Source organism: Phycodurus eques, chromosome 18 (assembly GCF_024500275.1).
Source record: "Phycodurus eques isolate BA_2022a chromosome 18, UOR_Pequ_1.1, whole genome shotgun sequence".
Taxonomy (NCBI): domain Eukaryota; kingdom Metazoa; phylum Chordata; class Actinopteri; order Syngnathiformes; family Syngnathidae; genus Phycodurus; species Phycodurus eques.
The window spans coordinates 4,528,301-4,545,894 of NC_084542.1; the positions used below are offsets into that span (position 1 = coordinate 4,528,301).

The 17,594-nt window shown below is 39.9% G+C and overlaps 1 protein-coding gene across 4 annotated transcripts in view; it reads right to left on the reverse strand.

Moving 5' to 3' along the window:
• Positions 1–17,594, reverse strand: part of fzd3a (frizzled class receptor 3a) — a 32,729-nt gene that overhangs the window by 7,612 nt on the left and 7,523 nt on the right. For 3 of the 4 annotated variants that reach the window (XM_061704749.1, XM_061704752.1, XM_061704751.1), the window contains exons 1-4: positions 16,757–16,870; positions 15,566–16,028; positions 4,241–4,437; positions 686–1,148 (exon numbers count right to left, since the gene is read on the reverse strand). In XM_061704749.1, the coding sequence (XP_061560733.1) occupies positions 686–1,148; positions 4,241–4,437; positions 15,566–15,766 (861 nt within the window). In that variant the 5' untranslated portion in view covers positions 15,767–16,028; positions 16,757–16,870. Of the gene's footprint in view, positions 1–685; positions 1,149–4,240; positions 4,438–15,565; positions 16,029–16,756; positions 16,871–17,594 lie in introns of those variants that run through there. The other variant, XM_061704750.1, reaches the window with a different exon arrangement.

Below are 17,594 nucleotides of genomic sequence, written 5' to 3' on the forward strand. Positions count from 1 at the left end.
ACACTCAGATTTATGTTAAATGGGGTCAGAACACACCTGGTATCATTTAGTGGCTCTGATCACCCCCCCCACCCCCTCCCCCCCAAAGAAATGCTGTTCTAGTCGGCTTTTCTGACTTTTTTTAACACTGACTGCTACAACTGTTCATAATTCTTTTCACCTTGTCTAAGGCCCTAGTTACAGCTTTTAACCTGGGTTTCAAAAGGCCCATAATAAAATCTCCCAAATACAAGTGGGAAAATGTTTTACATTTGAACAGGGGTGTGTAGACTTTTTATACCCACTGTATGCTGTATGCCATACTGTGAGTATTGTTGTATGATCTGTTAGTATGTATTGCTGCTCCATGTATGTTAAAGTAGCAGTTGTTTCACTACGGAATACATTAATATGCGTTTAATTAAGTTTAAATGTGTTTACAGTGAATGGGAGGGATACAATTATTTTAAAAAGGTTTTTTACACGATGTCTCTCTATATCACAGAGTTTCACCTATCGTAGATGTGTCTGGAACATACAGTTCACTGTATAGTTAACTCCATTATGAACTATATGATGAAACGTTTGGATTATGGAATAGACTCTATTATTTACATAGTGTAAATTTGTTTCTCAGCATCTCTGTGTTTGACTCTCGAGGTTCCAGTGTATTCCATTTGGTGGAAACATGGCTGAAGCACTTTACCTTATTATGGGAGCCTTGAGTCACAGTGGAAGCTCGAAACCTCCCAGGAATGGCTGCATTACAGGCCACTCTGTCTTCCAACAGGAAACCAAGGAAAAACATGAGGGACACCATCATGTAGCACACTGCGTAGAAGATAATGGGTCGCTCCGGGTAGCGGAAGCGAGAAACGTCGATGAGGAAAGTGAGGAAGGTGAAGAGGGTGGCGGACAGGCACACGATGGACACCACGCCGATGAAATAGCGGGCGAAGGTCAGCTCCTCGCGAGTGAAGTACATGTTGGGACAAGGAGGCGAGCAGTCGCGGACCCCCATGAAGGAGTAGCCGAGCTCTGGGTCTATTTTGAGCTCTCGGGGGCACCAGAATCCGTAGTCTCGCTGGACGGGGATGGTGGGCTCGGTCGTGTCTGCACTGGACAAGAGATCGACGGGACGGGGGTAGGGCTCGTCACAGTCTGAAAACCTGGCAGATGACAAGATGATGTCAGGTTCACTTCACTGCTAGCTAAGTTTACTTATGTATTGAACTCAATAACATGACCGCTCTTTTAAAATAATGTATGATAACTAATTTTATCTATACAATTCAAAACAATACAAAATGACTCGTAATGTGACAACTACAACCCCAATTCCAATGAAGTTGGGACATTGTGTTAAATATAAATAAAAACAGAATACAATGATTTTCAAATCATGTTCAACCTATATTTAATTGAATACACTACAAAGACAAGATATTTAATGTTCAAACTGATAAACTTGATTGTTTTTAAGCAAATAATCATTAACTTGGAAAAAAAAAAAAGCTGGGACAGGGTCATGTTTACCACTGTGACACCTTTTCTTTTAACAACATTCAATAAACGTTTGGGAACTGAGGACACTAAATGTTGACGCTTTGTAGGTGGAATTCTTTCGCATTTTTGCTTGATGTACAGTTTCAGCTGTTCAACAGTCCGGAGTCTCTGTTGTTGTATTTTGCACTTCATAATGCGCCACACATTTTTAAATGGGAGACAGGCCAGTCTAGTACCCGCAATTTTAGTACGAAGCCACGCTGTTGTAACACATGCAGAATGTGGTTTGGCATCGTCTTGCTGAAATAAGCAGGCGCGTCCATGAAAAAGACGTTGCTTGGATGGCAACGTTTCAGCATTACCCATGCCATTGGCACTAACACAGCCCCATACCATCACAGATGCTGGCTTTTGAACTTTGCGTCCATAACAGTCCGGATGGTTCTTTTCCTCTTTGGCCCGGAGGACACTACGTCCACAATTTCCAAAACCAATTTGAAATGTGGACTTGTGGACAGAACACTTTTCCACTTTGCATCAGTCCATCTTAGATGAGCTCGGGCCAAGAGAAGCCGGTGGCGTTTCTGGGTGTTGTTGCTAAATGGCTTTTGCTTTGCATAGTAGAGTTTCACGTCGCACTTACGGATATAGCGCCGAACTGTATTTCCTGACTTTGGTTTTCTGAAGTGTTCCTGAGCCCATGTGGTGATATCCTTTACACATTGATGTCGGTTTTTGATGCAGTACCCCCTGACGGATCGAAAGTCACGGGCATTCAATGTTGGCTTTCGGCCTTGCCGCTTGCATGCAGTGATTTCTCCAGATTCTCTGAACCTTTTGATGATATTATGGACCGTAGATGATGAAAGCCTTAAATTCCTTGCAATTGTACGTTGAGGAACATTGTCCTTAAACTGTTCGACTATTTTATCACGTACTTGTTCACAAAGAGGTGAACCTCGTCCCATCTTTGCTTGTGAATGACTGAGCAATTCAGGGAAGCTCCTTTTAGACCCAATCATGGCACCCACCTGTTCCCAATTAGCCTGTTCACCTGTGGGATGTTCCAAACAGGTGTTTGATGAGCATTCCTCAACTTTCTCAGTCTTTTTTGCCACCTGTTCCAGCTTTTTTGGAACGTGTGACAGCCATAAAACTCTAAGTTCATGATTATTTGCTAAAAACAATAAGGTTTATCGATTTGAACATTAAATATCTTGTCTTGGTAGTGTATTCAATTAAATATAGGTCGAACATGATTTGCAAATCATTGTATTCTGTTTTTATGTATGTTTAACACAACGTCCCAACTTCATTGGAATTGGGGTTGTATGTACCGGTATGTACCATTACTGTGTGTGTTTTTCAATTTGTGGATAACTTTCAATCACAAATCACAGACACAATCTTCACACACAAATTAATACACATATCACTCACATCAAGACGAAAGAGATGTGTCGTCACGAAAGAGTAGTGGTGAGCAAGTTATAATCATATTTTGTAGTTTAGCGGGTTTGGGTTTTCCATTACATGATAATGTTGACAGACTTAAACTTCACAGACTTATTGTGCAAGCAAGAGGTGCTATGGAACAAGATTCACGCACCTTTGACTGGCGCACAAAGACACATCACAATTTTTATTCAGCCAGTTAATATATGTTATTGACTCAGGTGGCTCGTTATGTTGCCGTAGTGGGTCCCATACATAGCTGCTCTGCTGGTATGTCTTGACTGTTATGCATGAGAAGGCATGTACAAAATTGATGGACTTGTTAGTCACATAGTTTGTAATACTTTACTGTCAATATCCCAACTTTACATATTTTTGTATATTTAAAAGAATACTGGTATTATCGTGAACAATATAATATGGTAGCGCGCTATCACTTACTTTTACTTGCAGTGAATAAAACAAGCGATTATTCATCCCACCCCTACTTGGCACTTTGTTCAAAGGCACTCAGCCCTTCACCATATAATGAGTCTTAACTTGTCTTCAAAACCAAATGAATTTGTGAGGGGTGGTCTGAAGCGGAAGAAGGGAACAAGGACAGTTCTGGTAGCAAATGGAAAAAAATATCAAAACATTGCATCATTATTTCTCATGGTACTGTACTGATAAGCCAATATCAGATAGCAATATTCTTGCTGTGGAACTTTGATGACTTGGACTTTAGTGTGACCTCAGAAATTTGGCATTCTGTCAACAATGTAGCTAAATGACGAATGAAAACATGTTTTTTTTTTTAATGTTGTGTTTTTCTAAAAATTGACTGGAACACTAATTGACACTCCATCTTTTTTATAACACCATAAAAATGATTGTTTCTTTGTTTAAATAAACCCACTGTATCAACGTTTTCAACATAAATATCACAATGCAATGTAGAACGTATTTTTTCACCTACCCTATCGATCAAATTGCTGCATCATAATATCATTATTGTATGAGAATATCGTATTCTAAGTTACTCAGCAACTCCCACCCCTACAGTCAACGTAGTGTTATAAAAAATAGTTTTATACTCTCTATTCAGCCGCAGTTTTAACATTACCTGCAGGGAAACCTGGAAAATGAGTGAATTTACCCCTGATTGATTAATGGAGACATTAAGAGGTGTGTTTCATTTAGTCTGTCGACGATGTAGGTTATTTTATGCCTCGGTCCTTGTATGTTCTCTTGCTGACTAAATTACTGCTCATTTCACAGCAGTCAAATGTGTTTAAACTGCTGCTGATCTGGCACCAACCTGTTGCAGTCCATCTCTTCAGGCCAGCTGAGACCAAACATGTCCATGAGTTTGTAGCAGTCGCTCTTGGCCAGCAGACAGAGCCGGCGGCAGGGCAGTGTCATGCGGCCGTATTCGGTGCACACGGGTGCGTAGAGAGCGCACAGAAACATCCTGAGCTCGGGAGAGCACTGCAAGTTGACCATGGGGTGGAAGGGCTGCAGGAGGACAGGGGAGACACAAAAGACACAGGAAGTGTGTTTTAAGTGTTTATGTTGCTCTGAAATGTGGGCCAGAGAGGCACAAAGGAGGCAACGGAGCATGTCGTCTGACAGTTGCAGTTGATGAGTGTGTAAAAACAACACTGGCCGTGTCTGTAATAATCCTCTATACCCCCTGTGTCCATCTTCCTTCTTGCCAACCTCCAGAGGGGAAAGCCCAAGATCAACATCCCCCTACACTCACACACACAACTACACACACATACTGCTGCTGACAGGGCCTTTGTGTAGCAAGGAGTCCCACGCTGTGACTAACTGACACACTGAAGCACTCTGTGTACACATAAGCAGAAGTAACAACGGAAATACAGTAGTGTACCTTCTTTACATGATCACACTCACTCCCTGATCATCACAAATTAGGACTGTGACAAGGGATGCACATCATAACCATTCGTTGATTGTTGAATTTGCTCCATGTGTGGAACCGATTGGCGATTACTCACGTCTTGCAGAATATTACATTTCAGAATATTCCTAAAAATGTATTTTTTGAAAAAGTGTAATTTTACCCATGTTGTTAAAGTGTGCACACACATGCGCAAACACGGTATATTTTTTTAACATAGAAATCTGGTGAAATACACAATAACAAATTAGTGTCAACTGTCAAGGTGCGATTCTGTAACACCTTTGGGTGCACCTGATGTAGAAAGGCTTCCTGCCATACCCAAATACTGAAGCATACAAGCACCCCCAAGCCCCAAAATGTAAAGCTTGTATGACAGACAGTAGCAGGGATTGAGGGGGTGGAGTGAGGAAAGGCAGAGGGGGCAATTTATGTGGATTTGTTAGAGCGCAGGGTATTTAGGAGGATCTGCGACTGTGGCTAAAACAACTTAAACATTTAGCCACCTAAATGTGGCACAGATTAATTGAAACCCAGTTGAAATTCCAGGGCTGTTTGCACCAGACCAGTAGGGGGAACCCTTAGAGAGAAAGCGGCAATTGACCTTCGTAAAATATAAAAGCTCAATTGAGGTGATATCGTTCAGAGCAATCAGCCTTCTTGTGTCATTTGATTTGTTTGGGAACAAATTGGGTCATCACATTTCACTTTCACAAACTAGATTGTTCGCCCACCTTGAAATGACAGCAATGACAGCAAATCAAAGCATTTTCCATTGACAGTCAGAATTACAGCGTTTGCCATGAAAAACAACACCTCTCATTTCAGTTAAATGACAATCATTTCCCCACATTTACACTTGAATTTCAAATGCAGTACACATTTGAAAATAACCCTCCTCTAACAATTTTATTTCAAAACTCATTGGCAAGGCCTTTGTTATATCCAGATTATTTTTCCACATATGGGTCAGTGAGTCGGAAAGCCAAATAATTAATCACTGTGCTGTCGTGAGATTTTTCCATTTACTGTTTCATCATTGGATCCAAAATTGTACAGAATAAAATAAATTCTGACTACATGTAGCTGTTTTTTGTTGCTGTTGTTGGTTAAATTACATTTATTTTGCTGCAGCTGCTGGGCATACACTTATTGTGATAAAATGTCTGCTTACAGATCTTGCATTTGTATCTTTCTGATGGCTTTATTTACTGCAGGCTACTGACATAGTTCATATCAGGCAACATATACAAGAGAGCTACACTGCAATGGTTGATTACACAAAGGATACAAGAACTGATGATGCCCGTGTATAAAAAGAACTTGTGTATATTATTTTTCCTACTCACCATCTTTCTCTATTTTCAACCCACTCCACGATTCAAAGTTGGTCTTCCATAGCTCCCATCCTCCACCTCTTCACTATGCCGACAGCCATTTTATTACAAGAGTCAATAGCCACCATGCAGGCTGGCGCGGGGCTGGCCGGAGCTGCTGACATATGGCCCATAGAGCCCAAGCAACTACTAGCACCAATCCATCCAATAGAGCCTGAGGGGGCTTCTCCGTGGGGGATTGAATGTTAATGGCTACACTGGAAACAGCTGGTCAACCACTGGTCCAATTATCAAAGCATGTGAGGAGCAATCACCATGTAAGCTTGCACAGGTGATGGTTGGTACTGTTCCAATGTCCTGTAATTTCAGGCTCATTGGCAACTCAAACTTCTTAAGAGTCATTTGTGAGGATTAATCAACCATTTCTCATATTTATTTTTAGAGTCGGAAATGCATTTTGTCAAGTGGGCTAGAAATACAATTTAAAATAGAATCACAAAACTGTGTGGAGAGATTTTTAATAATCTGTTAAAATAAATTTGCTGTCTGATGAAAAGCTTTTTTAAAATTGTATCACAGTATTACCCGCCTATTCGGAGCTCACTATTCATGAATTCACATTGTTTCTAAGGAACCTATTCTCAGCTATTTGCACTAAGATGGTTCCAAAGTCCTAGCTAATAGGAAAGCAGTAAGTGGTGTCAAGGATGTGCGTTGAAGTTGTACATCTCGACTGAGAAACTGAAATCTTTGTATTTCAGGGAGGAGCTAAATTTAGCTCAGGTTGCGGAGAGTCTTTGCCGCATGTGTATGTTTTTGGTCTGCTAAAAAGCTCAAGCTAAAAAAACGACAGGTGTCTCGTTACTGCTTGACAATAGGTATTTTTACAGACTACAAAGGCATTATACATGCACTCTTCCAGTGCATTTTTTTTAAATCGAATTATCTACAAGCCATTTTGAGGGGAATGTTGTATGATGAATTTGAAATTATATTTTGGGATCATAGTTTGTGCTATACAGTATTTACAGTTTAAACTACTAATAGGCAATTCTAAACACTTCTTGGGAGGGTGTCAATTATTGACAGATTTTCGCTATTTGCAGCAGGGCCTGCCTAGTTCCTAGTTCCCAACAGCATAGGTTCACTTTAATTCATCCCTTTAATGACAGTTAAGATGTCTCTTTATCTATAAATGGAAATTACTTTTTCTTTTAATATAACCATCAAAAGTTCTTTTGGATAAAACAATAATTTAGAAAAATCAGAACTGTATGCATCTAATTTTAAAGTATTTTATTAGATTTTTTGCACTTTGTGACCCAAAAAATAATAATTTGAGACTTAGGTTTGTCTATTACAAATAAAAGATACTTCTATATCAAATGAGTGTGTTAGTAGCGCTTATCACAGTATATCACTTAGTTTAAATGCTTTTATCTTTGTAGTAGGTATGGTAATTTTTTTTTGATGATGGTGATTTTATTAATTTTGATGAGTATGAAAAACATGTTCAAAAGTACAAGCCCTCCTCCAAGGCGACACCCATCCACCTAGTTCAAAAACAATCAGCCCGTTCTTGCGTAATCCTGATCACAATGGACAGACAGACAACAGAGAGAGAAACACGCTTTGGCAAAAACCTAACTGTTGTGGCAAAGATTACACTTGTGATTCATTTCAAATTTTAAACCTGTTTGTGGCAGAATATGTTGTACCATGTTTACATTTCTGTAATTTTTTTTAAAATTAGGTGAAACTAAATTTGTGTCAGCTTTTAGGATTGAAAAAATAATAATAACAGCCTTGACCTTAGATTCACCCCCGAGCAGTTTGCTGATTATGCAGCCTATTTGAATATGATTAAGATCAGAGTTCTTTCAATTATTAATACTGCCTAATCCTATCAAGTTCATTCATTCATGTGGCAGCATATGTCTTCGTAAATGTTAAAGCAATTTGTTTTCAATGAAGGCAGCTGTGATTGATGGTCAAGGCGGCCAAATGGTCTTTGCTGATTTGATCTTTTACAAAATAAAAATCCCAGTCACCTCTCTTCCCGTCAACCACTCCCATCACCCCGTTCTCCCTCCTCTTTCCTCTGCTACCATTCCATTTCTTCAAATTTCCAACCTTAGCGTCATGGCAACGACTGATGCTTCACTTGGGGGGGGGAGGGCAAGGTTCGAGGAGGTCAGGGTGCGGGGCGGAGGGGACCACCTCCCGGGAGGCAAGAAAGCCTCCACTCCCATTGTTAATAGCACAATTGGGACAGTTTCCTGGGCAACGGGTGAGCACTGCATAGGGGGAGGGGAAGGACAAAAGAGATGGGGGGGGGTTGAGAGAGTAGAGGGATGGGTTGACCGAGTCAGTCGTGTCATTTGCCACTAAGAAAGTGTTTCAAAACCTTGCCACGGTGTGTAATGTCCGTGTACACACACTCACAGAAGCGGTGCCTCGCTCTCTGGATGAGCTTCTCATTCAGTCAGCAGCCAATAAACACGCTGTTGGACATTAAATAAAACAAGAGAGTCTTTTAAAGCCTGGGTCACACTGGGTTGGATTTACCAGACCGTGTTGTGTCTTTTTCTATGTGAGTCTTTAGCAGGGATACATCTTTACTAGCCGGGCACATCAGCGCTTTTCCTTCACAAACCTGTTCACAGAGCAGGGGTGGCGTATCGAGTTTATACTATTTCGTACAACATTTGTAACATGACACAGTGTGGCTGGATGTGCTGTAAACCTGAATCAACTTATAAAAAAAAAAACTATGAAAGGACAAGAACATGGGTTTAAATGAGACTGAGCAGATTAAAAACAGGCCAGTTATTAGCCTTTGTGTCACTGCACAACATTTGTGGAGCGCACAACATAAAAAAACAAGTATCATATGCCCTGCTTTCTTTTTTGGTTAGTTTTTAAATTGGCTTTTCCTGAAAACAAGCTTGGGCAGCTTGGGATACACGTGAACAATCCATACTCTGCAAAGTATTGTTAATATATTGCTGACGTTTCAGCAACCTTAGCAGACCCTGAACCTTACTTCAAAGACCAGCTTATTGACTCAGTGTTCTTTTGTACCTTTATCACGATGGCTATATTTGACACCAACCATCCCCAAAAAAAAAAAGAAAAAAAAAAAAAAAAAAAAACTCTTCACCTCACAATTTCTCCAATTCAATCTGTTGCTCTGTAATACTTTATTTCCACTAGTGACTACAAGTATTAAGGCAAACATTAGACACAGTGGTATGAAATAATAGGGGTAAGACAGGGTATAGTTACATGAGAATGAGCTAGTAAACGCAGTTTTCATTTCTTTATACCATTTCACAACTGCAAAAATGACAAAAAGCACTGTAATTTGCATTACATGCCATCAATGCACGCACAGATCAACTTATTGCTCTTTAGTGTTTTTCAAAAGTGAATTTTTAATACTCATCTCTGGTCATGCCACAGTAAAAGTATGCTATGTTGGAGAAATGTATTGAAGCTCACAATTTTGAAGAGCAAAAATGCAACAACAGCTCTATATGTCCTTTGATATTTGAATATGGCACAATTGTACATGATCACCTTCTCTATTTTTACTCTACAAAACGTCATTATCATTTCAACAGAGAGAAACAGTGTCGTTTTTCTCAGTGCTTCGTAAAATGTGGTGTCATGTAATAGGTCTTTAGAAAGACAAGGGGGTATGCGCTATTGGTGCAAATATTTCATATGGATAGTGATGGCTTTTGAAAAATGAAAAAATGGTAAGAATGTGAGGAGATAATTGATATGCTGTATGTGATAAATACCAGACCATATCTGAAAAGTATTCAAGTGTAATTGTGACAGGTAAAACAAAGGTAACAGATACTGCTTGTTGTTTATCAAGAAAAAGTCCAGAAAATGTAAATGCTTTGGAATCAGCAGATCAAGCATTGCTCAGAATATTCCAGCATCATCAAAGTACTCCTATGACAAACTACATCACAGAATGGCTATCCTTTCATCAATCATCTTAAGTGATGTCCGCCAACGGCCCTAAGGTAAGCATCCCGCAAATTCCCTGTAGGTGTGCAGCTGTTCACCCATTATGGTTTAAAATCAACCACCATGTTTAAAAAAAAAAACGGTCACAATAAACGCTCGGAGCGGAAAAAATAATTTCAGCCTTCACCTTGTGAAGCATACTGTGTATCCCACTTCAGTTCTGGTGAACGGCTTGCTTTGGTAAAGGAGACACACGTTAACGGGATATAATGTTAACGGCATATTATCATACAGTAGCTCCTCAATGAGCTGGGAACTTACTGTACAGTACGGCTATCTGTTCTGGATGTCCAGGACAGTTCGGTGATTCACTTTGATGAAGCTACGCTGGTCCACATTCATCCTTCTCCAAAGAAGGGATTTTACCCAGTTTCTTTTCTCTTTTTGTAAATGCCAGTCAAATCCGCCACGCTCCCACTTATCTTGGGAGACTTCGGCACAGTATCATTGTGGCCCAGAAATAACCAATTCCCAGCCCTGAGGCCGATGTCCCACTTTGGATGAGAGGTCATTCGGCGGTCAATGATGATCGGGTTTAGCAAAGAGGAATACCACAAACAGAAAAATCTCCGTTACCTTGTACCATATTGGTACAGATATATGACACATACTTGCGAAAAACAAGTACAAAGAGCTATCCTTCAGTAAATCTAAAATAAACGTCTTCATCTTAGGAGCTACGTCACCGTTAACTTGGAATATTTCTGAAAACATAATTTTATCTTTTTTTTTTAATTTTATAAACACAGAAAATGAGTTAATGAATAGAGTATACCAGCAGAAACCCCTGAAATAGACCAGCGACACAATACTTTAAAGGGGTTGACACAAAAGCCCCAAGAACGACAGGCGTTGGTTCTCGTCCAACTCCCAATTTCTCCACGCTGCACGGCATTCATCATCATTGTCTTGGCTATTCAAGGAACCTAATTCCTTTTAAAATCATCTGTCAATTCTCATTTGCCTGCCCTGAACATCTTAAAGGCTTTGAATTCTCCCATGAACTGGATCTAGGGCGAGTTACCCACAAAACAAGAGCAAACAGGGCAACAGTCCTCGTGATTTGGAACACATTTGGGCCCTGTGTGTTTTTCCGGACGCAACCAGCATTTCTGGCCTCTAAAAGAGACTTAATTGTGGATCCATGACCAATCAAAGTGAACACCGTCAAAGCCAGACGTGCTCTCTCTGTTCACGGGACTACCGCACACTGCGATCGGTACTCAGATCAACAATACTTGCTTACAAAAAACGGCTTCTATAAGAAAAATAATAATGGTGAAGTATTTTCTTCAAGATTTGTATGTAAAACAGCAAAATAAAAATACAGAAAAAGAGAAGGAATGCCGTGCGGGTAGACGATGTGAGAGTATGGTGAGATTATCATAATTTCCAGTGGCGATGGCAAATTTGAGCACAGCGTGTGACACGGTGCCCGAGAGCCACGCAAGCCGTGCTCGGGTTACATAATTCTGGATTTTCCTCCTCTTTTCTGCTTGGGCTACACGACCAGGGTGAGCTCGGCAAGGTGGAGCGGGCACAGATGGCCGGCGGAGCGCTACACTTGATGTGCTGGGCTGGGGTCAAGGGGTGACATTCAGAAAGCGAAGCCTAAGGGATCACGATGTTCAGAATAGATACACTGAAATACATGTTTCAAAAAATTGCGCTTCAACCAGGATCACCCAACAGTATATAAAATATGGGATTTATTTAATGAGGGAATGCATCTGCTCCTTGATTGCGGTATGGCTGTGAAATGTACGGATTATTTTAAGGATAAAGAAAACAATAAATTGTGTATTTTCATCTTTAATCCATTGATGGAAACAAACAGAAAGCAAGCGCACATTTTATATTACGTCCCAGTGAAACATATCAAACGGCTTAAAATCTTGACCTCAAATGTCGCCAGAGTCCCTTCATATTGAGGTGGATTACAATCAACGTGCTCTATGTGTATGGCATAAACCATTTTAGGACAACCCGTCTGTATGTATCACTGACAATTAATAATGCACTGTTCTCACTGCCCTTGGGGGGCTAATATTAAGAATTAATTTTCTTCTTAATGTTTTGGAAATACACTTCAGGCCCCGGAATAAAGTAGGCTATCACTTTGATACTGTATTACCTACTAAAGGCAACATACTGTATAAGCAACTAGCCATGGTGAAGACGATATCTAGGGTGTTGATGTCCGCAGGGCAGCAGCTGAAGCAGAAATAAAACACTTATTCAACAATATGATATTCTACATGTACTGTCATACTGTATACTTATGACACAGTACGATGTGTCAAAAGATGTCTTGGTTTTATGAGGCTGTATGCAGATGTGAGTACTTTACTTCTCTCCAGCCACAAGGTGAGTATTAAACAAAATTTAAAAAATAAAAATAAAAATACCATCATGATACCCAATATACAGGCTTCACCACCACTATTAGTGTCATGGTCTACTCTAAATATACACATTATGTATTTTCTTATGTTTGTGTATAAATTGAAGTACTTTCCTAACAAAGGTGATTGAAAAAATATGATGATCAGTGTTTTGTTTTTGAATCAATTCATCCCCAAAAATTAATAAAAATAATAATTCTTCCATATAACAGATCTTATTTGGGCAAAGCTCCAGCTCAGAGAAAAATGTGATCACATTCTCGAGATAGGTTATAGACGCTTGTTAAGCCGAGCCAAATACATACACATACAGTGGGATCGAATGAGAGTGTTTGTCGAGAAAAATGGTAGCCAATGATCATTTTGATGATAAAAAATATTACACTTAGTTCAAATACCTTAGGCGCAAAACAACATCAATGCCTTAAATCTTTCCAGCAAAAAGATTGAAGATCAAGTCCAATTCCGAGCCAGTTTGAGTCTTTTAAGAGAGGTATCAATTTATCGTTATCATATACAGTACTATCCAATGTTATTTATTTATTTATTTTTCACATTTCTGTTACTCGCCAAAACACACCCAAAAAAATATGCTATTTGTGCTTTGGATAAAAAGAAGAAAAACCTGCTAAATTTGTTGATACTTTTCTTTGGACAGTAACGTTATGTTAGTGGTCATTTTCAAGGCTGCTATTTTAGGTCTGATCGCTTTGTACTGAGTTATACTGAGACGTGTCTGTTAATTAGTAGGGTGTGACATGAAAAGAGTATGCAATCAAAGAGACTCCATCGGCATGTTTTTTCCCCCTCCAACCCATTAAGTAATTATTCAGGTGCAAGCTGTTTGTGACCTCAATCAAGTCAATCAATGACAAACGTAGGATTACAAATTATTTTCTCACAGTGACAGAGAGACATTAACACGTATAATAATTAGGAGTTGTACTGACTAATCGACTAGTAGACTTTACTACCCCACAAAAATATTTAGAGCGGGACGTTGACAAGTTGCTTCTACTTGTAAATGTGCAGGTTTGGGAAGTGAGCGAGAACAAGGGGGAAAAAAGGCTCGAGCAGGATTTTGAACATTTGTAACCAACATTTTTTCAGGCCACACTGTTGTGCAACTGTGTTGTTATGCCGGCATGCTATTATTTTGAAGGTCTGACTTTACCGGCTACAGGATGTTTACGTCAATGATGCCCGAGTCTTGCCCAGCAGAATGGGATGTTGTTGCCTGCAGTTGCAAATAAAAGCTTGCATTGTAGAATATGTCTTGCCGTCTGTTTCAATCCTGACGCACACACTATTGAAGTGGAAAGAGCGCATGGAATTATTCCAAAGTACATGAAGAGGTCCATGATTATTTACAAACACCGCAAATTCCCACCATACAGAACTCGCTGTTTCAGTTTCCTCGTTTGGCCAAGTTGTGCAAATGTTACATGGCTGGCCTAACGACAAGCACAGCGAGCAATTGCATTTTTCTCAGGCTGGAAATGCTATCACGGGACACGCGCCTTCACCCACCCCACGTTAGTGCTCTTGTGTTCTAATGTGTATGTATGTTCGGTGTAAATTTGGTGAATGATCTGTTAATTGTCAGTGAATAAAGATTGTTAGCATCCCCTCGTGCTGTGATTTTCTTTTTTTCTTTTAATAATTATAGTACTGTACTGAGAAACTACCAAAATCATCAGCGACTAGTCCATGCTGACTCAACTATTATCACTTTGGTGTCTAGTTGATAACAATTGTAATATCTTAATCTGTTATTTATTGTTTTTTTAAAGGAGATAAAATCCCAAAATACTTTTTCAAAATCACAATTACTGAATAATAAATGTCCCAATATGATTTAAAGTGCTTGAAAAATTAACATGACGTCTCTGTGACAGGAAGAACATAAAAGTTGTTCGATTTGTAAAAGCATTTAATGTCATATGTATCTTATCTTTCCATAAATAGTGATCATTACCAGTTTGAGAAATATCTTCTTCAACGTATTACTGTAGGTACTATTGTTCATTCACCTTTCCTGTTCGTTGGAGGGATTCTGCGAAAAATAAATCAACAATTTTCACAAAACTGGGGATATGCTGCATTATTTTGTTCTACCTTCTGATGGCAGTGAAGGGATTTTCAAAGATATTCCATAATTTCTCTGTGTAACTGAAAAAAATGTAGATATATAAAGGAGGTGGGTATCTGTGCGGTACTGATCTGAATTGGAATTGGTGGAGATGGCGCTCAACGACTGCCAAACTGACAACTCCTGCATATGCCTAAATTTTGTCCAATGCATCATTCAGGCAAATTGTTGTAAAAAGCCAGTTTTCAGTGTTAATTTTTTTTCAATTCCTGGATTATCAACTTCATCAGCATCCGCACTTCTAGTAGTTTTTCAAACATTGCTAAAGAAAGTCACACTTGAATGACTTGAGGACACGTATTGTAACACAAAACGAGCAGTTACCTGTCCAAGTGAAACAATGTATTTTCAATTCAACTGTACGTTATTTAACAGTTACGTTACATTACCAAATTTAAGTCAAGTTCACTGCTGATTACTGTATCAGCAGTTTATTTTGTCTTAAACAGCAACCCATCATGACAAAAAAAAAAAAAAAAAAAAAAAACTTGTGGGAATTGGTTTAGTAGTTTTTGTGCAATCCTCCTAATATAATTTACTCAGTTGTGCACTTAAAATATTACAAAATGGAGGGCTTCTTCACCAAGGTGATTTCCGAATAGAGCTTATCGGTTTGGACTAAAAATTGGTAACCCATCAGAATCTTATAGGACAAAGCAAATAACAGACAAATGAGAAATAGAAAAATAGAAATCATAACTGTGATATAGCCCGTGACAAAAATGAGTTCGACATCCGCATCACACATCTTTCGTGTGTCAGTTCTGTAGCTTACCTCCATGGCGAGGGCGGCTGTTTGCTGGTCGTAGTGGTTGAGCACATTTGGCATGAAGGTGGTGTTGTACGGGAGCCCCTGGCACATGCGCAGTGTGATGGGCTCACAGGTAAACAAGCTGTGGCTCCCCGCCGCTGCGTCCATGGGAATGGCGACACACGCTGTCATCATGGACACCGACACCAGCCATAGGAGACCCATGACTGGCAGCAGAGAAGCTCAGAAGAGACGCGATCTCAGGACTGTCCGTTAAAACGTTGCCTTCTCTCCAGATCACAAGAAGACTGCGAAGGTCCGGCAGTGCGGTCGGCCATGGTTCAAGCTGCCTGCGTCCATTGCGGTTGAGTCATAGCAACGCCATCGGCTCAGAGATGCTGTGGTCCTTTGAGATGCTGCGCCTTGATCGAATGATTCGTACGACTCTCCAAAATATCTCTGATGACATATAATGTTCAATGGCAATCTGGGGAATAACACAAAGCAGAATTGACATATATCTTTCCGCACTGTACCCAAAATGTGTAGGACACATAAAGGACGGCAACAAAAAAACTCACCCTTTCGTCAACATATCAACCCTAGAAAAACACATAAATGTATACTAGAGGAAGGGTATACTTAAATCTAGTACTGTTATTTTTATTCACATTGGTTTCCTACAACACATGTATGACTCAAATATTAATATTACCTGAATGTTTTGTATGATGTAAATTGCAGCATGTTGGCTATTTGACTGTATACACAGCCATAACAAATTAATGGCTTTACATTTACTGCGTGAACGCTCATTTCATACAAACAAATATTGGCGACCGGTTATATATGAAAAAGCAGTAAAGCAAGATTAACGTTGTTTAGAAGCGGTGAGATTAAAATGACAAGGCTGATGACGTGAGGGCGTAAACGTTAGCTAACAAGTTCGCCGTCAGGCTGCTCGTCCTCCGTCCACAATTAGATTACGTGAGATAATTCAGAACGGAGAACTGAGCCAAATTCATCAGTCCAAACGAAGCCAGACAATTATTTTATCTCGACACCAGCGACGCCGAAGCTTCTGACGCCACCTTCGCGCCGGCGTAAGTTATTCATTCGCCGCAATCAACGGCGGGCCACTGGCAGAGGTGGACACGAGAAAACAGTCCATATTCCGGGCAACATTCAAACGGGTTGTTTCGAACGGGACCTTACCAGGCCACTGGGGCGAAAATTCACGCGGAACGACCTGGTGTCCTCGCCGCTCCTCGAGTTGGTAACAATGTGCGAGTGTCCCTTTACCCGCAACCTCCTGTCGTCCACCCACGACCCACGACCCCCGCCGCTGTCCTCCCCTCCGCCTTCGCGGTCCCTGCCTACAGTCAAGCAACGTCGATTACACACATACATTCTGGTCACGACTGAGGAATTAAAAGCTCTTGGAGCAATCACAGGAAGTGTTAGGAAGATTTGGAAACAATTTACTGTCGAATTTTAAAATATAATCACATTTAATGTGAGGGGAGAAAATAAAATAAACAAAAACACACGTAGAAAACGCTTTCAAAATTCGAATGAATCTAAATTACTTTGACATGAAGTGGATAGTTTCCGCTTTCGTACAATGTCCCTGCTACCTTGACACAGACGCGTCTCTTTCTTCCCCGCAGGTTTTTTGCCTCCCTGCGCGCAACCGCTCATCCGGGCACGAGCTCGTTTTTTTTGAATGGGGACATTTTTAAAAAGAAAAAAAGAAAAAGAAAAATGGATTACCCACAGTGGATTAACATTAAGTAGTACTACAATTAACGCAGTGTGCAATTAATTGCAACATTAATTTAATTGCCCCATGCCCCTATATATAATTAGAATTGGGTTTTTTTTATCAAGTATATCACCAATACAACATAAAACTAAAACCAAGCAAAAAAAATATAATCAATTCAATGTGTAATTAATAGTGCCGTTTCTTAAAGAGTGAACAATGTTAACGTAATGACAAATCTACTGTAGAAATATAATAATTAGGGAGGTGCCCACATAGATCCCAAGT